This window comes from Rana temporaria, chromosome 4 (genome assembly GCF_905171775.1).
Source record: "Rana temporaria chromosome 4, aRanTem1.1, whole genome shotgun sequence".
In the NCBI taxonomy this organism is placed as follows: Eukaryota; Metazoa; Chordata; class Amphibia; order Anura; family Ranidae; genus Rana; species Rana temporaria.
Genome location: NC_053492.1, coordinates 55,896,510 through 55,916,379, shown reverse-complemented (window position 1 = coordinate 55,916,379; position 19,870 = coordinate 55,896,510). Strand labels below are relative to the sequence as shown.

General features: G+C 43.0%; 1 protein-coding gene across 1 annotated transcript in view; it reads right to left on the bottom strand.

Moving 5' to 3' along the window:
• Positions 1-2,987: 2,987 nt before the first annotated feature.
• LOC120936225 (cytochrome P450 2K4-like) overlaps positions 2,988-19,870 on the bottom strand; it is a 68,302-nt gene continuing 51,419 nt past the window's right edge. Inside the window, exons 6-10 of the mRNA XM_040348420.1 lie at positions 15,621-15,797; positions 14,250-14,391; positions 11,730-11,914; positions 4,586-4,727; positions 2,988-3,318 (exon numbers count right to left, since the gene is read on the bottom strand). Coding sequence (XP_040204354.1) covers positions 3,140-3,318; positions 4,586-4,727; positions 11,730-11,914; positions 14,250-14,391; positions 15,621-15,797 — 825 coding nt within the window. The 3' untranslated portion in view covers positions 2,988-3,139. The remainder of the gene's footprint in view (positions 3,319-4,585; positions 4,728-11,729; positions 11,915-14,249; positions 14,392-15,620; positions 15,798-19,870) is intronic.

Below are 19,870 nucleotides of genomic sequence, written 5' to 3'. Positions count from 1 at the left end.
GGGTCTTAAGTGGTTAAGTAGTTGCAATGATATGATACTAACACATGTCAAAATACAAACATAGAAGAAATGTGACGACACAAAAAAAAATGGTCTATCGAGTTTGCCCGTTTTTGTACAATTTTATGTACATGTTTTTTTTTTTTTGTTAAGGCCTCTTTTACACTGGGGCATTTTTAGAGCGCTGTTCGAGCGTTTGAGCATTTTTCGAGCGTTATTCGAGCGAGGCCTCATCTGCAATCCCAATGTGCTGGTAAAGCACTGCTAAGACCCTAATGTTTTAGGGCATTTTTGCAGTGCCTCAGTGTGAAAGGGTAAGGTGTTTTTACAGCGCTTTCAATTCATTTCAATGGAAAGGGGCGTTTTTGGAGCGTTTTTTTCAGCGCCCAAAAGTTGCTCCAAAGATACTACTTGCAGGACTTTTCTCAACGCCCCGCCAGTGCAACGCCTCAGTGTAAAAGGGTAAGGTGTTTTTACAGCGTTTTCAATTCATTTCAATGGAGAGGGGCGTTTTTGGAGTGTTTTTTTTTTAGCGCCCAGAAGCTGCTCCAAAGATGCTGCTTGCAGGACTCAGTGTGAAAGGGTCCATTGAGATGCATGGAGAGAGTTTTATGAGCATTTTAATAGGGCTATTTTTAACGCAAAAACGCTGTAAAAATTCTTCAGTGTGAAAGGGGTCTAAAGGAGTTGTAAAGGAATTTTTTTTTTGCCTAAAATTAATGTCTGCAAGGTAGACAGACAGAATAGTGTAATGATTCTGTTAAAAAAACAAGTAAATACCTATTAAATTCCTTCATCTATATCACCTTTCGGCGTTCTAGTTTCTGTTCTCTCATTCACTTCCTGGTTTGCGGCGCTCGTTCATGTAAGAACTACATTTCCCAGTATGCATTGCGGCACGCCCAGTAATTCACACCTCCTTGAGGTCTCTAACACGTAGAGAGCGTCCTGTCGCACAGAGCGTCCTGCCACACAGATGTAGTTCCCAGGAGGGGGCGAGCACGTCACTGACCACCGCAGTAAAGCCTCCCTTTTACGGTGGTGAGTAACAATCAGACAAGCAGGAAGTGAACAGAACAGAGAAGAAATAGAGCAACTTCTGAGCAAAAACTAACAATGAGGAATTGAAAAGAGGAATGTCTGCAGGTAAAGGATGCTTATTATGAAAAAAATTCCTTTACAACCCCTTTAAATTTTTCATCTAAGTATAGATCTGTGTTTGTCCCAAGCATGTTTTAAACCACTTACTGTAAATCTACTCCATCTACCCTTTCCGTAAAATATTACTTTCAATATTAGTTTTGAACTTTCCTCCAGTTCGTTTGAGGTCATGTCCCTGTGTTCTTGATTTTGGATTCATATTAAAAGTACCACCCTCTTGAACCTTATTCACCCCCCTTGCTGTATTTTCAATCATGTCACCTCTTTCCTTTCTTTCCTCCAGACTGTACATATTAAGTTTCTGAAGTCGCTCTTGATATGTTTTATCCCCCAGACCTTTCACCATTTTTGTTACCCATGACTGGACTTGTTCTATCTTATCAATATCTTTCTGTATGTGAGGCTACAGAACTGGACACAGAATTCTAAATGAGGTCTCACTAAGGATCTATATAGGGGAATGAGAATCTTCTTCCTCCTGCTGGTGATCACTCTAGTGATGCATCCTAGAATTCTATTAGCTTTCCCCACTGCCTGGTCACACTGTTTGCTCATTTTGCAATCATCTAAAATAAGTTCCCCCAAATCTTGTTTTCTTCTGTAGTGCTGGCCAATGCTGTTGCAAAACAGTGTTTTGGTGTTAGAATTAGTTTTAATATTTACTCTACTTATTCATCTTCAGAGTTGGCTCTAGTTCACACCATGCAGTCAGTTTCCGGTCAGTTTCCAGTGACTGATCGGAAACTGACTGCATGGTGTGAACTAGAGCCATTGGAATACATGGAAAACACTGTGCATGCATTTTGTGCAGAAAAAAAGCACACGGAACTGTGTCTGGTGTGAACTGGCCCTCAATCTACATATGATGTCAGGTGAAGCAATCTGACAAGAAAAAATACTTTTTTTTTTTAAAGTTGTTTCTATTTAACCAATTTTTAACCCTTTTCCTTGCCCTAATCAGCCTTTTTAATCTCCATATGATAAGTAACTCATTCTCTGTAGTGATGAGCCAAGCTTCCTTGGGTTCATTTTGAGCAGGTTTCAGCTAACTTAAAAGATGTTTGGATGCAGAACCCGAACCCCAAAGAAAATAGGAGGCCTCTTGGCAAGCATTCAGCAGTTGCAGGAGGAAGATGTTCATTATGCTATTTAAAATAAAATAAAAATATTTTCTGAACACTTTCATTTCATTGTGGCCTGTGACCAATTACCAAATCACTTAAGTGGCCCTCGTTCTTCAAAAGGTTGAGCACCCCTGTGTCAGGTCACCTGTGGCCAGGTGACAAGTGCACCCCGTTGGGGTCAGGGATGCACCACAGGGTAGTGAACCCTATGGCCGACTGCTGCGATTAAAGAGGAAGCGTGAACCCAAGATCGCCCAGGGCGCGGAGTCTAAGACCCAGCTTTGTGTTCACCAGAGCCTCTAGTGGTGAGGATGGCCTTCGCCGCAGCTGGATCCAGGTCGTGACCCCTGGGATCCCCTAGGTCACACTCCACAGGGAGAGAGGGGAAGCAGCAAGCAGGACAAGAGGTAGTGATGGGTAAGCCGAGGTCAGGGCAACAGGCAGACAAGGGTAACCGAGGGACAGGCAAAGGTCAGGATCACAGGCAAACAGGAGAAGTCAGGGACGAGCCAAAAACGATACACAGGAAGATAATCGTAGCACACTGCAGACAGGAACTAAAGCTAACAACACGGTTGAACAGCAAAGCAGTGCAGTGGTTTATATAGGCTTCCTGGGATGGCCTAGGGTGGAGCCATACAGGGAGGAAGGTGATAAAAGACAGTCAGAAGGAGGGTCAGGCCTCTAATGAACACATGGAGATCAGGTAAGCAGCCAGACTTTATTGCATATCCATGACACCCTGCCATATAGGAACTTTTAACTAAATTTCTAAAAATCAAAAACAGATTCTCTTTCAGAAAAGATTAAACCCAGTCCACATTTATTTTTCATATATTTACTGTAAGTTCACATTAATTGCGAGGAATTGCACAGATCTCATGCTTCAGTGGAGAGGTTGTTAAGCCAACAGCGCCGGTGAGGTCCAGTTTTGCTCCAGGTGGAGCCTGAAAGGTGAAGTTTTGTAACAGTGTTGTAAAGAAGATGAACAGTTCCATTTTAGCCAGAGTCTCTCCAGCACAACTTCTCTTACCTTGAAAAGGAAATAAAGTATTACATTGTTATAAAAAGAATGACTTAAGAAGAATATTGATTTATACAGCTGTGAGACATCCTGCTTCCATCTCTGTGTCCCTCTAGGTACAGTTTGGGACACATGTTGTAGTTTGTTTAGCATTCCTTGCTGAAAGGATGTGAGCCACTGTGACTCCATCTTATGAATAAGTATCCATCTTAGATTCATCTCGTCAAGACATTATTATTCTCTCTCTGTTTTAGCCTGTTCTAAGTAACCATTTGTTTATAGAACATAGCTTGTTATTCGACCTTTAACGCTTATCTTATGTTTTGGAGTTTATAGACAGAGTTCTGTGTTAAAGACGCATTTCAATGTATTGTTATGAGAACATGTCTGCTGATAAACTTGTTGTTGTACCATAAGATGCTAAGACCATATTAGTACTTCCACCTGATGTATGACCAGGTTAATTTCTTCTGTTATCTTATTGCTTGTAGAATATTATAAAAGCCATGAATAAAGATATACCATTAGATCATTTCCCTGAACTCGTCTCAGTGTGCAATTCATGGGTTCAGAAGTGATTTCACAGCGCTGCGCCTTGAGATAAGGAACAACGGGGTCCGATCGTGAGAGTACTTAACCCTTACACTTGCATGGGGATTTTATTATCCTTAGCTTTTTGGGTCCATTGTGGTGGTTTGTGCATGACATTTTTAGAGCCCTAGTGGGATTCTGTGCTGCTCCATCTTTTTTGTCATCAGAAATCTTTGTGGTTGCACAGCTACCAACACATTCTACAATTCAGTGTATGGTATAAATAACTAGTAGAACAGTGTTCTTTATTTTATGTTGGCCACAGATAAGCAAATTTGAAAGTCAAGTGCATGTAAGATGAATACCCAATGCAATAGAAATCAGCTAACATGTGGCAGTAGCACAACACATGCATAAAAAAGGGATTATGCAAAACTATTAGAAGGGCAATGGTGAATTATGTAAGGGTGATCTTACTAGTGGAGTATTCAAGATCCATGCCCTCCAGGCAATGTAAAATATACGTTTTGGGCAGATTGACCTAATATATTTTTGGTCTGTAAGTTGTCCTCCTTTCCATCTCAGAAAACTGAGCAGTGTTAAATGACTAACTGTGGCATTATTTGTAATGTTTACATTGGTGCCCTCTGCTGACTTGGTTGGCCTCTGTTTTGATCACAGCCATAGAGGGATCCTTGATACATTTGTGACAATTTAGAGAGTTTACCCCCTTTGGTTTACTCACCAGCAGAAAATGGTATAAAAGCTTCATTTTTTACAAAGTTTCCCTTCGAGTCCAGAAAATGCTGAGGGTAAAACTCTTCTGGTTTCTCAAAGTGTTCTTTGTCCCGTAGGACAGAATACAGTAATGGAATCACTTGGGTTCCCTGCAAAGAACATTTAAGAGAGACATTTGGAGGGATCATAAGTAAACTAGCCATACATGTTAAACTTGCTCTCATTCAGCCCCATAGACTTGATTCCCCCATCCATGCAAAACAATGTGGATAGCCAACCTGCAATGCCAGCTTTTATTCTGACATCTGGAACCCATGGTTTGGAATACCTGAACAGTGGCTGCAACTGACTGAGGCACTGTTTGGCCAAGAATCTTCCACCCAGCTTCTTCTATGAAAGTCCATTATAAATACATTTTTGTTGAGCAGGGTTTTAGCTGACAGGACCATCCACAGAACAAATTGTGTCTAATTCAGCCAGAACCAGCTGACAATAGATCTGTTTGGCTGAATGATCTGTTTAAGGTACACTCCAGATAGATCAAAACTAAAAAAATAAACACTGAAATACGTTCAGAGACCACTGGCTACCCACTCCATACTTTTTTTTATCCAGACATTGCTTAGTTCCAAAATCCACCCACTCCCTTTTGTAGGGAATCTGGTGATGTTGGAACCCTTTTTTCTCACTTTTTTGTAATGCAGGAGATCTATTCCCAGACACGCCCACCATAGGCTTCTAGCTTTATCTCACATACACAATGTCTGTTGCATTAAAAAATCAATACTAAGATATTACTCACAGCGACCAACACCAACCAACACCAACAGCAATATTCGAACGTGCCTTGGAAGTTTAAGTCTAATTGGTGATGATACATCATACAGAAAGCAGGGAATTTACCCAGCATATGGTCACAGAATTACCAATAAACATGTGAGAATCCCAGTGGATACTGGATTGTGGAGAACTTTAACAGGGGTAATGGACCCTCTGGGGTTGATTTACTAAAGGCAAATAGACTGTGTCCTTTGCAAGTTAAGTTGCACCCTACAAATGAGGTTGCTCCAGAGCTTAGTTAATGCCCAGTCACATGCAAGAAAAGTAAAAAAAAAAAAAAGTCAACAGAGCTTCCCTCAATTTACTAAACTTTGTAGCTAATGCGCTGAACTTGTTCTCTCTGGAGAAGAGACACTTGAGAGATGATATGATTTCAATGTACAAAATACAAAAACCGCACAATAGGGATAAAGCTTTTCCCCAAAAAAGAATTTAATAAGACACGTGGCCATTCACTAAAATTTGAAGAATATCGCTTTAACCTTAAACAGCATAGAGGGTTCTTTACTATAAGAGCGGTTAGGGTGTGGAATTCTCTTCCACAGGCAGTGTTTTCAGCGGGGAACATCGATAATTAAAAAAAATATTAGATAGGCACACAGTGGTGTAGTGATTAGCACTTTCACCTAGCAGCAAAAGGGTCACTGGTTCGAATCCCGATCACGACACCATCTGCTTGGAGTTTGCATGTTCTCCCTGTGTCTGCATGGGTTTCCTCCCACACTCCAAAGACATGCTGGTAGGTTAATTGGATCCTGGACAAATTAGCCTAGTATATATATGTATATACGACTGTGTGTCCCAAGCGTGTCAAGATCCTATGGGGTAAATGACTGCACCAGCCGGGAAGACACTGGCTGCAATAAGTGCCTAGAGGCGATTCAGTTTGCATGTGTAGCGCTATACAAGTCATTCATTCACCTGAATGACCACAACATACAGGGATATACAATGTAATACTGACATAAAATCACACACATAGGTTGGACTTGATGGACTTTTTCAACCTTGCCTATTATGTAACTATACGGCACTCGCAAAGTGCACAGTCTATTCACCTTTAGTAAATCAAACCGGAAAAATATCAAGTATTTTCTAAGGCAATTCTAACACTGAGCAGGATTAAATAGCTTTCCCAGGCATGATCTCAGTGAAAGTATTCAGCATTTCGTTTTTGGGGAGTTTGAACTTGATTGCACTGGTGAACAGGAATCAAGTATGGTACCCAGGTGTAAAATGGCAGACTAATCCTACAATGAACCTGCAGGGACCACACCCAAGAATTTGCTGAAAACAATAGTATCATTAGTTACACCCAGCAAAGATATTTTTCAAAGATCATACCTACTAGGCCAACCTGTTAACATTCTATGAGGGTGTGAGCTGTTTGGATAGAGGAAGTCCTGTGAGCATGGTTTACCTGGATTCCGCCAAAGTATTTGACATAGTATTCAATAAACTCTTAATTTACAACTTGAGGTCTGTTGGCATTGATGATAGTGTATGTATCTGGATGGAAAACTGGTCACAAGTGCACGTCCAGAAGGTGGTAATAAATAACGTATCTGAATGGTCTGGAGTTTTAAGTGGGGTACCCAAGGGTTCTGTCCTGGAAACAATTCAGTTTAATTTGTTCATAAATGATATACAGAGTGGAATAAATAGTTCAATCTCAGTGTTTGCGGATGATACAAAGCAAAGCAGGGCAATAACTTCACAATTGGTTACAACTTTACAAGAAGACCTTCAGAAAAAAAAGGGGTGGGCAACTACATGGCAAATCTAGGAGCTTTGCAGATTGTACCCCGCAGGGGGTCATCTATATGATGATGTGCAAGTGCCAAGCATTTCATGTAGACTAGATGATCCAACAATGTTGGCAATGGATCAATGACCATCTCTACTATTCTGGCAATGACAAAATATTGACCCCCTTTACCCCCCATAGAGATCTGACACTTCTGTAGCCTCCTTTACAGCTTTAGAAGTTGTAGCACCTGATCCTCGGGATGGAGACTGGGCCAAATAATTCTCCAGCAGGAAACCCTCTGGATCAAGCGGCTCAATGCGACATCCCCACCTGGGTTAAATTCAATTATTTCATACAAACCATTTCTATAGTGGCAGATATTTGGTAGCTACAGTATGGGTTATTGTACCTATATTCCAATCTATTCTGTGTATGGGCCTTTAATGCTAATATCCTGGTTGGACATGCTAGGGTTCTACCATTGCTGCTGGCGAGAATTTCACACTGATCTAGATAGGTTATGATTTTTGCCCAATCAAATTATTGTTTGCATGATTATTGATTAAATTATTATTTCTATTATTCATTGTAATTATCTGTTTTATTATTATTGGTTTTATATTGTAGGTGGTTTGTGCTTCCCACTTGGGGCTGGCTATTGGAACCACTGGGAAGTTGGTGCAGCAGAGAACACTTGCCACCTGGGTGGGCATGCGGCTCTCCAGTGGATGGGCAGTGCTGGGATTGGCCTATTGGCAAATTCTTTCTTTCCAGCCCACCTCTCTCACAGCATGGGCTATTGGCCTGCTCAATGGTAGCCCCTTTTTGAGGCACTGCGCATGTGCAGGGTTTCAGATGCATGCGCAGGGAAGAGACGGATTTGGTGATGTGACACGCTGGCTCCACCTGGCATCTGCATCTCCAGATTTGAAGCCTTATATAATGGAGAGTGATTTCTTCTTTTCCTTGTACACAGGGATGGGGCTACATCTTTGATCCTTAACAGGTAGTGATGTAACAGTATATGGCGACACACATATAGTTCTTGATAATTGGGGCACTTCATGGATATACAGTATTATTTCTGTATGTTTTTTTTCTTTACCAGAATGATTTAATCCTTTATGGCATGCCTTTTTTAAGTTTGAACAGCTATACACCGATTTCTAAGTTCTAAGGGCCAGATTCTCAAAAGAGATACGCCGGCGTATCGCCTGATACACCGTCGTATCTCTGAGTCTGCCCGTTGTATCTATGCGCCTGATTCATAGAATCAGTTACGCATAGATAACCATTAGATCCGACAGGCGTAAGGCTCTTACGCTGTCGGATCTTAAATGCAATTTTTTTTTCCGCCGCTAGGTGTCGCCGACATCGTTTTCCCGATCGAGTATGCAAATTAGCAAAATACGTGAATTCCCGAACGTACGCCCGACCGACGCAGTGAAGTTACGACGTAAGATTTGCGACGCGTAAAGTTGCCCCTGGGTATATGAGGCGCAGTCAATGTTAAGTATGGCCGTTGCTCCCGCGTCGAAATTTGAACATTTGCATCGTTTGCGTAAGTCGTCCGTGAATGGCGCTGGACGCCATTTACGTTAACGTCGAAACCAATGACGTCCTTGCGACGTCATTTAGCGCAATGCACGTCGGGAAATTTTAGGGACAGCGCATGCGCAGTACGTTCGGCGTGGGAACGCGCCTAATTTAAATGATCCACGCCCCCTACCCGGATCATTTGAATTAGGGCGGCTTGCGCCGGAGGATTTACGCTACGCCGTCGCAACTTTGCAGGCAAGTGCTTTGTGAATCAAGCACTTGCCCGTAAAACTTGTGGCAGCGTAACGTAAATGAGATACGTTACGCCGCCGCAAAGATGCAGCGATCTACAAGAATCTGGCCCTAAGTGTGCATTGTATCTATTGTATGCACTACCTTTTTACCATCTCATACATACTACTTCACTTTGAGTCTATTTAATGTGTATTTTGGTAGGTCTATCTTTGTGTTAAGCAAGCTATACATACCCTTGTTTAATAATTACTACCGGTCTGAATATATATTTTATGGTGTTTAGCCTTATTAATACTTATGACATACTTTGCAGATGATGTATTTAATTATCCCTGTGATATCTGGCTCCCATGTTTGCCCCAGGGGAGACTTGGTTCTTGGATCTTCCCTCTACCTTCTCCTCATAACTTATGTCCCTGCTTGGTAAGCTCCTGCTGGGCCCCTCATGGCCATCTGCATACTAACTTAGGATTTATTTGTTTATTTACTAATGATGTACACCAATTTATTCTTGTATCCATGTTCATTAATGTTGTTTATGCTCTTTTAGAGATATTGTTTGCCCCCCCCCCCCTTTGGCCTCTTGAGGAAGCAACTTCATTGTGAAACATGTTGTGGATGAACTGCACCTTGGGGTCATGCCCTCATCATATGATATATACTCTGAAGCTACATAAGGGCTCTGAATTATGACGTTTTGTAGCATATTTATTTATATATGTCAGAGAAGGAACATTCCTGCACTCAGACACACTGACGTTAGAAACCCTGCCCATGGCTAGATTGAGGGTGCACGTGCGAGCGCGCATTGGCACCAGTAGGGCTATTTAAACTGCACTAGTGCAGTGTGTCAATGCTGTTTGGTCTACTACGTTCCCGTGTTCCTATTACCTGTTCCTGTTGATCTTGTGTTGCCGACCTGATCTGCCTCTGACTTTGCCTGAATACTGCCTGTACCAACCCCTGGCTTGTTCCTGGATTATGCTTCTGTCTACTCCTTATCACTTGCTCGCTAGTTGCTGACTCTTGTGCCTACCCTGCACCTACCTTCCTGCACTCTCCTCTGGCTCCAGTCCTTTCATCAGTGTGTCCGGTCCTGCCATTGCTGCATTCCAGACGCACACCAGCACCTTCCAGCAAGAGACTTATTAGGCACTCGTGCCACTCTGCATTCTGGTGTTCCCTGTCACCTTACCAGGGACTACAGAGCCAGGGCTGTAGGAAAGGCCTCCCGCAACGCTTCAGGCTCCACCCCCAGCTACGTTACAATGCATGTGCATACAAGTTTGCTTTGAATATAATCAACAAACTTTTTAGGGATTTTTTGTAATAAATATTTATGTTTTTCTTCTCAGATTGTTTCATGTGTTTATAGGTCATCGAGAAAGGCGTTTATAGGTCATTGTTTGAAAATAAAAAAAAGAAGTAGTACACTTGGGAGATAAAAAATATGAATGCAAGTTACTCGCCAGGGAGAGAACCTCTGGGGGAATAAGGGATGGAAAAGGGTCTGGGGATCCTAGTAGATCACAGGTTAAGCAATAGCATGCAATGCCAAGCTGCAGCAAGCAAAGCTGGCAAACTATTAGCATGCATTAAAGAGGGTATTTGCTCAAGAGTGCTCAAGAGATAAAACTACAATTTTACCACTTTACAAAACTTTTGTGTGGCCACATCTTGAGAATGCTGTCCAGTTCTGGTCACCAGTCCTCAAGAAGGATCTTCTGCAACTGGAGAAAGTCCAGAGAAAGGCAACAAAGCTAATAGGAGGACCTCAGTTATGAGGAGCATCTGCAAACGCTAAACGTAGCTTCCCTGGAGAAGAGATGCTTATGAAAAGATATAATCACAACATACAAGTATCTAAATAATGATTCTAGTTTAGGGAGAACACTTTTCAACCTTAGGTCCCTTAGGAGGGCATGTGGTGTCTTTATTTAACCTTACCAACTGTGTAACTATCCACCTAAAGCTGGAGGAATAAATAAAGGAAGAATTCAAGCAGTGATATGAAATGAATGTACTTTAGGTCAACAATTGTAGTAATATTCTTAACTATGTATATTTTTTTTGTGGGTTTATATTCCTAATATATGCTGCAGGTCCTATATGTTGTTTGTTTTTGCCTTTTCTTGTTTGGTCGGATGGTTAGATTTGCTTTTTACTGTAGCATAGGTTTTTCCTTCTATTGATATTGTTTAAATGTTCTGTTATAACAGAAAAAAAGTCTTTGAATAAGGCTGCATTCACACCTCCGCGACAAGATACGCCGCGTACGCGGCGTCTTTTGCCGCGAGTGTGTAACTTTTTTTTTTTTTTTTCACAAAGCCTTCCCATTGCTTTGTATGGCCGAACGCCAATGCTGCCTGAAAAAAAGGGTCCGGGACTTTTTTTCAGGCGACAGGCGTACGGCGTCTATGAGATGTGAACCATCTCCATAGACAGCAATGGGAATTCTCCCCTCTAGCGGCACAAGCGTCCGGCGTCGGGCATTTTGTCGCCTAGATGTGAATGGGCTCTAAAGAATGTTATTAAAAAAAAAAAAAAAGCTGGAGGAATAGTGTGCAGGAGCCAGAGCAGGACCCACTGATCATGGTTGCATTGCTGCACAAATATAATAAATCTGGGTCCTTTTAATCAAGGATTTAACTTTCTTTTTCATTCCAGTATTTTGAGTAACACTTTACTTTTTGCTCAAGAGTTGGTAACAAATGCCTTCCATATTATATATTCTATTGATGAATGAAATATAAAATGTAATACTTACTTTGGGTATAAAGAATCCTTTGAAAGTCACGTCTTGTGTAGTAGAATGTGGAACACTTGTTGGTGCAATATTACCAAACCTTTGGATTTCATGGATAACGGCATCAGTATACGGCATTTCTTTTCGATGTAACAAGCGAGGCTCTCCGGAACCAATTACTTTTTCAATTTCCTTCTGAACATTTTCTGGTAATCAAAGAAAGGCATATTCAAAAAACGTAAAAGATTTTTCATTTTTCCTTAAGATTTTACTGTTAATTCCCAAGCTTCTTGTTAGTTAAAAAAATAAGCCATTTCAGCAGTGTTTTGGTGGACAGCCAATTATTTGCCATAAATGGATTCTTCTGTTTCCTGTAGTTGACTTTAACAGCTACCTGTCCAGATAAAAATATGGAAGCTTTTCCTCCTGACTTGTGTTTAAAAGTTATAGGCCTAGAATTGCCACAAATTGCAGTAGTGCTCCATATTCATAGTCAGGTGGCATGCCTCATATACAAATGAGGCTCGATTCACATATATGCATGTTGCTTTTGAGTGTTTCTGCAGTGCTTTTTGCGGTGCTTGGAGAGTTTTTGGACACACGTTGTTTGACACACGTTTTTGGACACAAGTTTTTGCTGTGATTCGTGTTTTTTTTACACTGTATATAGCTGGTTGCTAAGGAGGGGGCCGCTGCGTCCTTAACAACCGATGAGTCATCAGCTGTCAGCGGGCTTCCTCGCTGAATGTAAAGAAAAAGAAATGGCAGCTAAAGAATTAAAAAAAAAAAACTGAGTGGGGGTCCCCCCAAGTTCCATACCAGGCCCTTGGGTCTAGTATGGATTTGGAGGGAACCCCCCATACCAAAATTATTTACAAAATCCATACCAGACCCTTATCCGAGCATGCCACCCGGCAGGTCAGGAAAGGGAGGGGACGAGCGCCCCCCCCTGAACCATACCAGGCCACATGCCCTCAACATGGGGGGATGGGTGCTTTGGGGCAGTGGGGGCTCTGTGCCCCCCCACCCCAAAGCACCTTGCTCCATGTTGATGGGTACAAGGACTCTTCCCGACAACCCTTGCCCAGTGATTGTCAGGCTCTGCGGGCGGGGGGCTTATTGAAATCAAGGGGGCCCCCAGATCCAGGCATCCCCCCTATGTGAATGAGTATGGGGTACATTTTTACCCCACATATTTACCAAAAAAAAGTAGTGTAGTGTTAAAAAATACAGTAGACAGTTTTGACAAGTCTTTTATTAAAAATATCTTCTTCTTTCCCGCTTCTTCCTCCAGTCTTCCTCCATCTTCATCCTCCGGGCTTCTCCTTCTCCCGCTGCTTTTTCTTCATTCCTCTGTCTTCTTTATCCGGTTTTGTTCTTCCTCTGCCCCCGACAACCCTCCTCCGATGCTGCATCCCGCTGATCTGTCTGTGCTGATGTCAAGCATTTCTTAGATAATGACGGGGGCATGGCAAGCGGATTACATCATCCAGAGGCCCTGCCCCCTTGTGACATCACAGACCCACCATGCACCTGGTGGTGACGTCACAAGGGGCGGGGCCTCTGGATGATGTAATCCAATGGCCATACCCTCATCGTTATCTAATTAATGCTTGACATTGGCGCGGACAGATCAGCGGGATGCAGCATTGAAGAAGTTTCATCGGTGGCAGAGAAAGAAGAAGAGCAGGAGAAGGAGAAGCCTAGAGGATGAAAAAAGACCAGAGGAAGAAGCTGGGAGGAAGAAGATGTTTAAAAAATAAGGCTGTCTACTGTATTTTTTAACACTACACTACTTTTTTTGGTGAATGGGCAGGGGTAAAATGTACCCCATACTTATTCACATTTGGGGGAGGCAGAGCCCCCTCTGCCCCAAAGCACCCATCCCCCCCATGTTGAGGGCATGCGGCCTGGTATGGTTCAGGAGGGGGAGGGGTCCTTGCTCGTCCCCTCCCTTTCCTGATCTGCCGGCGGCATGCTCGGATAAGGGTCTGGTATAGATTTGGGGGGGGGTCATAGGGGGTCCCCTCTGAATCAATACTAGACCCAAGGGCCTAGTATGGACCTGGGGGGTTGCACTTTTTAGCCGGCAATTCTTTTTTTTTTACATTCAGCGGAAGCTGATGACTCATCGGTTGTTAAGGGCGCGGTGACTGACTTCCGGGCCCCCTCCTTAGCAACCAGCTATATACAGTGTAGAAAAAGCACAAAACACAAACCACAGCAAAATCGCATAATGCAAATCATGGCAAAATCGCAGTAAAAAACGTGGTACTTGTGTTTTGGATGCGGGTCCATTGAAGTCTATTACATGCAAAATGCTGCATTTTGTAGGTAAAAGTCCCCGCCCCTTTCCAAAAACGCAGAGGCACAAAAATGCATTGATGTGAACATGTTCCATAGGAACCCATGTTACAAAAATGTCCCTGCATTTCTGCAAAATGCATCAAAAATGCATTAGTGTGAATAGAGCCTTACAGGTTAAATGTATAATACCATATTGATGCTCAAAGAAAACAGGGCTCAAAATAAATCACTTACTTTGTATTTCTGGATATTTCATCATCAACAGGAGTCCCCATCGGAGAGTGGTTGAGGTTGACTCCATTCCAGCAGTGTACAAGTCCGTCAGTACAACTGTTAGATTTGTATCATTGAAATATAACTCTGGATTTGGCTTTTCCTGAAATTGATATAATAATGTGTATACCATGTTTGCTTTAACTATTTTTTTGCATTGATAAGTTTTAAAAGCACCTCCCCCCCATCCCCATACTAGGATCATCTCTGACACTTTTTTGTTTGCTGGTCCCAGCCTGAATTAGAAAATTGTAAAAATGTGTTTATAAGTTTATGACAAAACAAATTGAGGCTAGTAGCTACCCACGTTGTTAGAGAGGGCCATAACTGAGAGAAAAGGACTAGCTACAAGCTGACCTTTTCCTCCATTACTGACTCACCATGCCTTGTTCTGTACCATGCTTTTATGTGGAAGTGGCTATGCTGGTAGAGGCGTTGCTTTGCATCCTCAAGTCACAGCTGCCCAGGCGTAGAAAGCACAGATGGAAAAAATGGCTGAAGCATTATCACTGCGACTATACATGACATCTTCCTGCTGTCAATGGTTTACAGGATGCCGGCGGGTGCAGACACTGCCAAGTTTTCAACAACCAGTGATGTCACTGGCCCCATTCACTTACATGGTCAGGATTGCCTGGCCATGTAAAGGCAAAGAGGCGGGGTGGTGGTGACATCACTGACCAAATATGACCATAGACCAAATATGAAAATTCAAAAATTGTCCACGCTGGTATATATAGATTGTCTATGATATCTGCAGCTTGCAACAAGAACTGAATAATAAAATCCGTTACTCTTGATATAAAATAAAGTTGCAGCGCTGCAACTTTGTTTATATCATACAGAAAATATGACCATGTTCACATTTGGTCAGTGATGTCACCACATCCTCGCCTCTTTGTACATAAACCAAATGACAGCTTTGGAGAGCGGATTGGTCGGTGTATTGACAGTTTTTTATTTCAATGATAGGCAGGCATTGCTTATCGGGATTGACTCTGGATTTTTGGGGGGTTTCATTTTTTAAATAAAGGACTTGTCAAAATCTTCTGTTTTGTTTACAACTGATTTCCTTTTGTGTGTGAATGAGTAGGGGTACTAGGTACCCCTTACTCATTCACTTAGTGGGGGAGGTAACCTTTGGGCCCTTTATCTTGAAGAGAGCTTTCTTGCTGAATAGTAGTGCAGAACAATCATGCTTGTACTATTCCTGGGTGTCCCTGTCTGGTGCATGGTTTACCACTGCAACTACCAGTTGAACCTGTCTCCTTTAAAACTTTCTTGCAAATTAGCAGGTAGCAACAAGTAGGTTATGTATGAAATGACATATACCTCTTTTTGTTTGACAAGGAAGACATCAATGAAATTCCTCTGATCGCTGACATCCAACTGATTCCTCTGCTTGGTGAAGGTTTCTCTGATAAAAGTGTGCATTTCACGTATGTTTGCATTGACTTCTCTGTGAATACCAGGTAGCCATCGGACCAAAGATGGAAATGCATTGTACAGCTAAAAGGCAAATACAGTTAGTTTTCTGATAATGTTAAGTAACCATATTCTGTGAACAGTATCACACAAATTATAGGTGTATGAAAGATATGTATTTTCTTAATGCAAGCAGTGTAAGTTTCTGAATTTGATCTGCTATCAGTCTCTTATAGTCCATATTGAACAGTACTGGAGTCAGAGGAAGAAGCATTACAAGGAATCATTGTTATGGGAAGACTATGGGCCATATTCTCTAAAAATATCCGCCTGCTGCGCTTAGGGCACTTACACTCCGCTGTCCCAACTTACTGGAGCAGGTGTTGTATTCCCCAAACACTTGCTCCATAAGTTGGGACAGCGGAGTGTAAGTGTCCCGGCGTAGCCTGGCGGATCTCCAAGGGGGCGTCTTCTATTCAAATGAAGCGCGCCCCCGATGCGAAAGAACTGGGCATGCGCCGGGCTGCAAAAAGCCCAGTGCGCATGCTCCAGTTCTCGGCGGAAAACGTCAATGACGCCGACGTGTGCGTCATTGACGTAAAGTCGTATTCAAGAACGACTTACGTAAACGACGTACCCGACGAAAAAACACGACGGGGACCCGACGCCATCCGTAACATGGCCTACGCGAGACTTGCGGAAACTTACCCCTCATATAGCAGGAGTAAGTTTCCGCTTACGCAAACGACGTTAGCGATGGTTACGCGACGCGAACTCGTTCGGGAATCGGCGTAGAAGGATCATTTGCATATGCAAATGACTCCTTCACGTAAATGCCATCTAGCGGCGGCCGGCGTCATTGCATTTAAGATCCGCCAGTGTAAGTGACTTACAGATGGCAGATCTTAAGTGTATCTATGCAAAAATAATTCTGAGAATCAGGAGCATAGATACACTGGCCAAAAAAGGGAGTTACGATGGAGTATCTGACTTACTCCATCGTAACTTCACTGAGAATATGGCCCAGTGTCAGGAAGATGAGCCCATCACTGTGCACTGAAGCTTCTAATTTCACTGTCCAGTCATAGGCGGGTCCAGGACATCCTGGGCTCAGAAGAAGGAGGTTTAATGAATACTAGTCATCAGACTGAGGACATCTAGGGGCAAAAAAATGTACTACTGGGGAAATCTCTGGAATGAGGTTGAATATTTCAGCAAAAACGTATTTTGTAATTTTATCGGGTTTGTAATATTTTATCGGGTTTGTAATAGGATGTTAGTCTCAAATTGTTTTCCTCTAGTGAGATTTCAGGTGTACATTCCACGTTCTTCATTCTTATTCCAGATCCAGGTGGCATACCTTCCTGATTTCTTGCTATGATTTACCTGAAAGGTGGAGCCTGTTGGGTGAGGATAGTCTTACCTGAGAATAAAGGTATAGCAGCCACAGTTTCCCACCTAGAGAGCCTGAATGGAGAATTAATTCCTATGGTGGAACTCTGCAAGAAATTTTCCACTTGTACCGATGCTGCACCTGTCCCCAGCCACATCAAAGAGACTGTCCTCTGCCCCTCCAGTGTCCACTGGAGCGCTGGGCTGTGGATGGGGTGGGAGCAGCTGGCTCAGTCTCCAAGAAGCTCATTGAAAGGCTGAGCCAGCTGCTTGTCCAGGCATCTGGGTGGATCCTGAGCCTTAACCGGCTAAGCTTTACCCCGCTGTTGGTTAAAAACATGTCACAGGAGTGCAGAACAGACTGTGAAATATAGCAAAAATAGCTTTGGCCATACTCCACCTTTAAAAAAATGTGTAAATCATCAACCACTAAGGGTCAAGCCTATTTCTGACATGTGTTGCTTACAAGTTAAAATCAGTCTTTTTTTGCTAGAAAATTACTTAGAAATGTTGACTTTTTTGGGAAAAAATACACTTCACTGAATAAAAAAAAACTAAAAACAGTAAAGTTAGTCCATTTTTTTTCTGAACGATGATGTTATGCCGAGTAAATAGATACCTAACATGTTGCGATTTAAAATTGCGCACACTCGTGGAATAGCGACAATATACAGTACTTAAAAATCTTCATAGTTAAAATTTTTAATGGTTATCAGTTTAGAGCTACAGAGGAGGTATTTTGCTAGAATTATTGCTCTCACTCTGAAGACCTCACATGTGTGATTTGAACACTGTTTACATTTGCGAGTGCGACTAACGTAAAAAAAAAAATTTTGGTGCACAAGCACGCGGGTATAAGGGACGCTTTCAAATGTATTTATTTTTTCTCTTATTTATTTTATTTTTTACAAAAAAAAAAATCTGATTAGTTTTATTGCTGTCACAAGAAATGTAAACATCCCTTGTGACAGTAATAGGCAGTGACAGGTACTCTTTATGGAGAGATCTGGGGTCTAAAAGACCCCAAATTCCTCCTTTGCGATTAAAAGTATTCAAAGATTCAAAGATTTTTTTAAATCGGGGCCATTAGATTACCACTTTGGAGACTTGATCGAAGCCGATTCCGGCTTTGTTCGGGACTCTAACCAGTCGGTGGGACAGGAGACCCTGTCGGTGAATCGGAAGGCAGCAGGTGGGGAGGACGTCACCTCCCACTCCTTGTGATAACGACTGAGCAGCTGCTGAGACGCACCAGTTGTTATCACCAGAAAGCCGAACGCCAGCTCTAAAAACCGTAGGTTAAAAAAATAGGTGTCACGATACTGAGGATCTAGGTGATGAAGCCCCTGTGAGCAGGGGGAAACCTGTCAGAGGGAGGTGGCTGGAGCGACACAGGCTGAGGCCTGTAGCATCCTCTTGTGTACTGTACATAGTGTGAATAGGATAGGTAAATTTAGTTCATCTTCACTGCAGCGAGTGAGGCCAGGATTACTTGGGGTCATGTACAGTTTCGCTGGTAGGCTCTGAGAGCTGAGCCTCTGTCACCTCCCCCTGGCTTTTGGAAGCTTCCAGAACTTTGTGGGCGGAGGGATGGAGATAGAAGCCTGAATATTTATGGGAGCTCTACCCAGGGCCGTCTTTAATATGGTTTGGGCCCTGGGCAAACATTTTTTTGGGCCCCCCTCCAGCTTATTTTGGGCCTGGCTGGTTCACATGTATGTGTTTTGGCGGCCCTCATTTGTGCAGGCACAGCAGCCCATTGATTTGAATGGGCTGCCATGCCTTCGTATATATAAAAAATAAGAGAAATAAAGAAATATATAAAAAAAGTTGTTTTTTTATAAAAAAAGGGGGGGTTGTCATCTGGGGCCCTGTGGAACTAGGGGCCCCTGGGGACCTCCAGACCTCTAAAAAAAAAAAATTGGCCCTTTAATAAAAATAAATGTCTGGGCTTTCCCAGTGACGTAGCAGAGTGTGCGTCAGAGGGGGACGGGGTCACGTGACGGGTGGCCCCGCCTCCCCTATATAAGAAATGTCAAAACTCCGGCTGCGTCATTCGACTGGGCTGTTTCCAGCGGAGAGAGAAGGTCGGCGATGCTGCTCTGGATGGATGGATTTCTCATCGCTGGACCGGAAAGATCACCCGTCGCTGGATACAGACAACGTGGGACCGGGGAGCCGGATCGAGAGTGGATTTTTTTTCTTTTTTTTTTATTAATAAAGGACTTTTTTCTACGGTGTCTGTGTGTGTTTTTTTACAAGAATTTACACTTCCTTTGTGAAATGGTAGGGGTACAGTGTACCCCATTACCAATTCACATAGGGGGGGCCAGGATCTGGGGTCCCCTTTGTTAAAGGGGTCTTCCAGATTCTGATAAGCCCCCCGCCCGCAGACCCCCACAACCACCGGGTAAGGGTTGTGGGGATGAGACTCTTGTCCCCATCAACATGGGGACATCCTCCCCATGTTGAGGGCATGTGGCCTGGTGCGGTTCAGGAGAGGGGGGCCGCACTCTGTCCCCCCCTCTTTTCTGCGGCCGGCCAGGTCAACGTGCTCGGATAACGGGTCTGGTTATGGATATTTAGGGGGAACCGCACGTCATTTTTTTTTTATAATTGACGGCGGGGTTCCCCTTAATATCCATACCAGACCTAAAGGGTCTGGTTATTGAATTTGGGGGGTCCTCCGCGCATTTTTTTTTTCCCGAACTCCGATCCCGGACCCAAACTTTTTCCAATTATTCGGGTTCGGGTCCGGGAAAAAC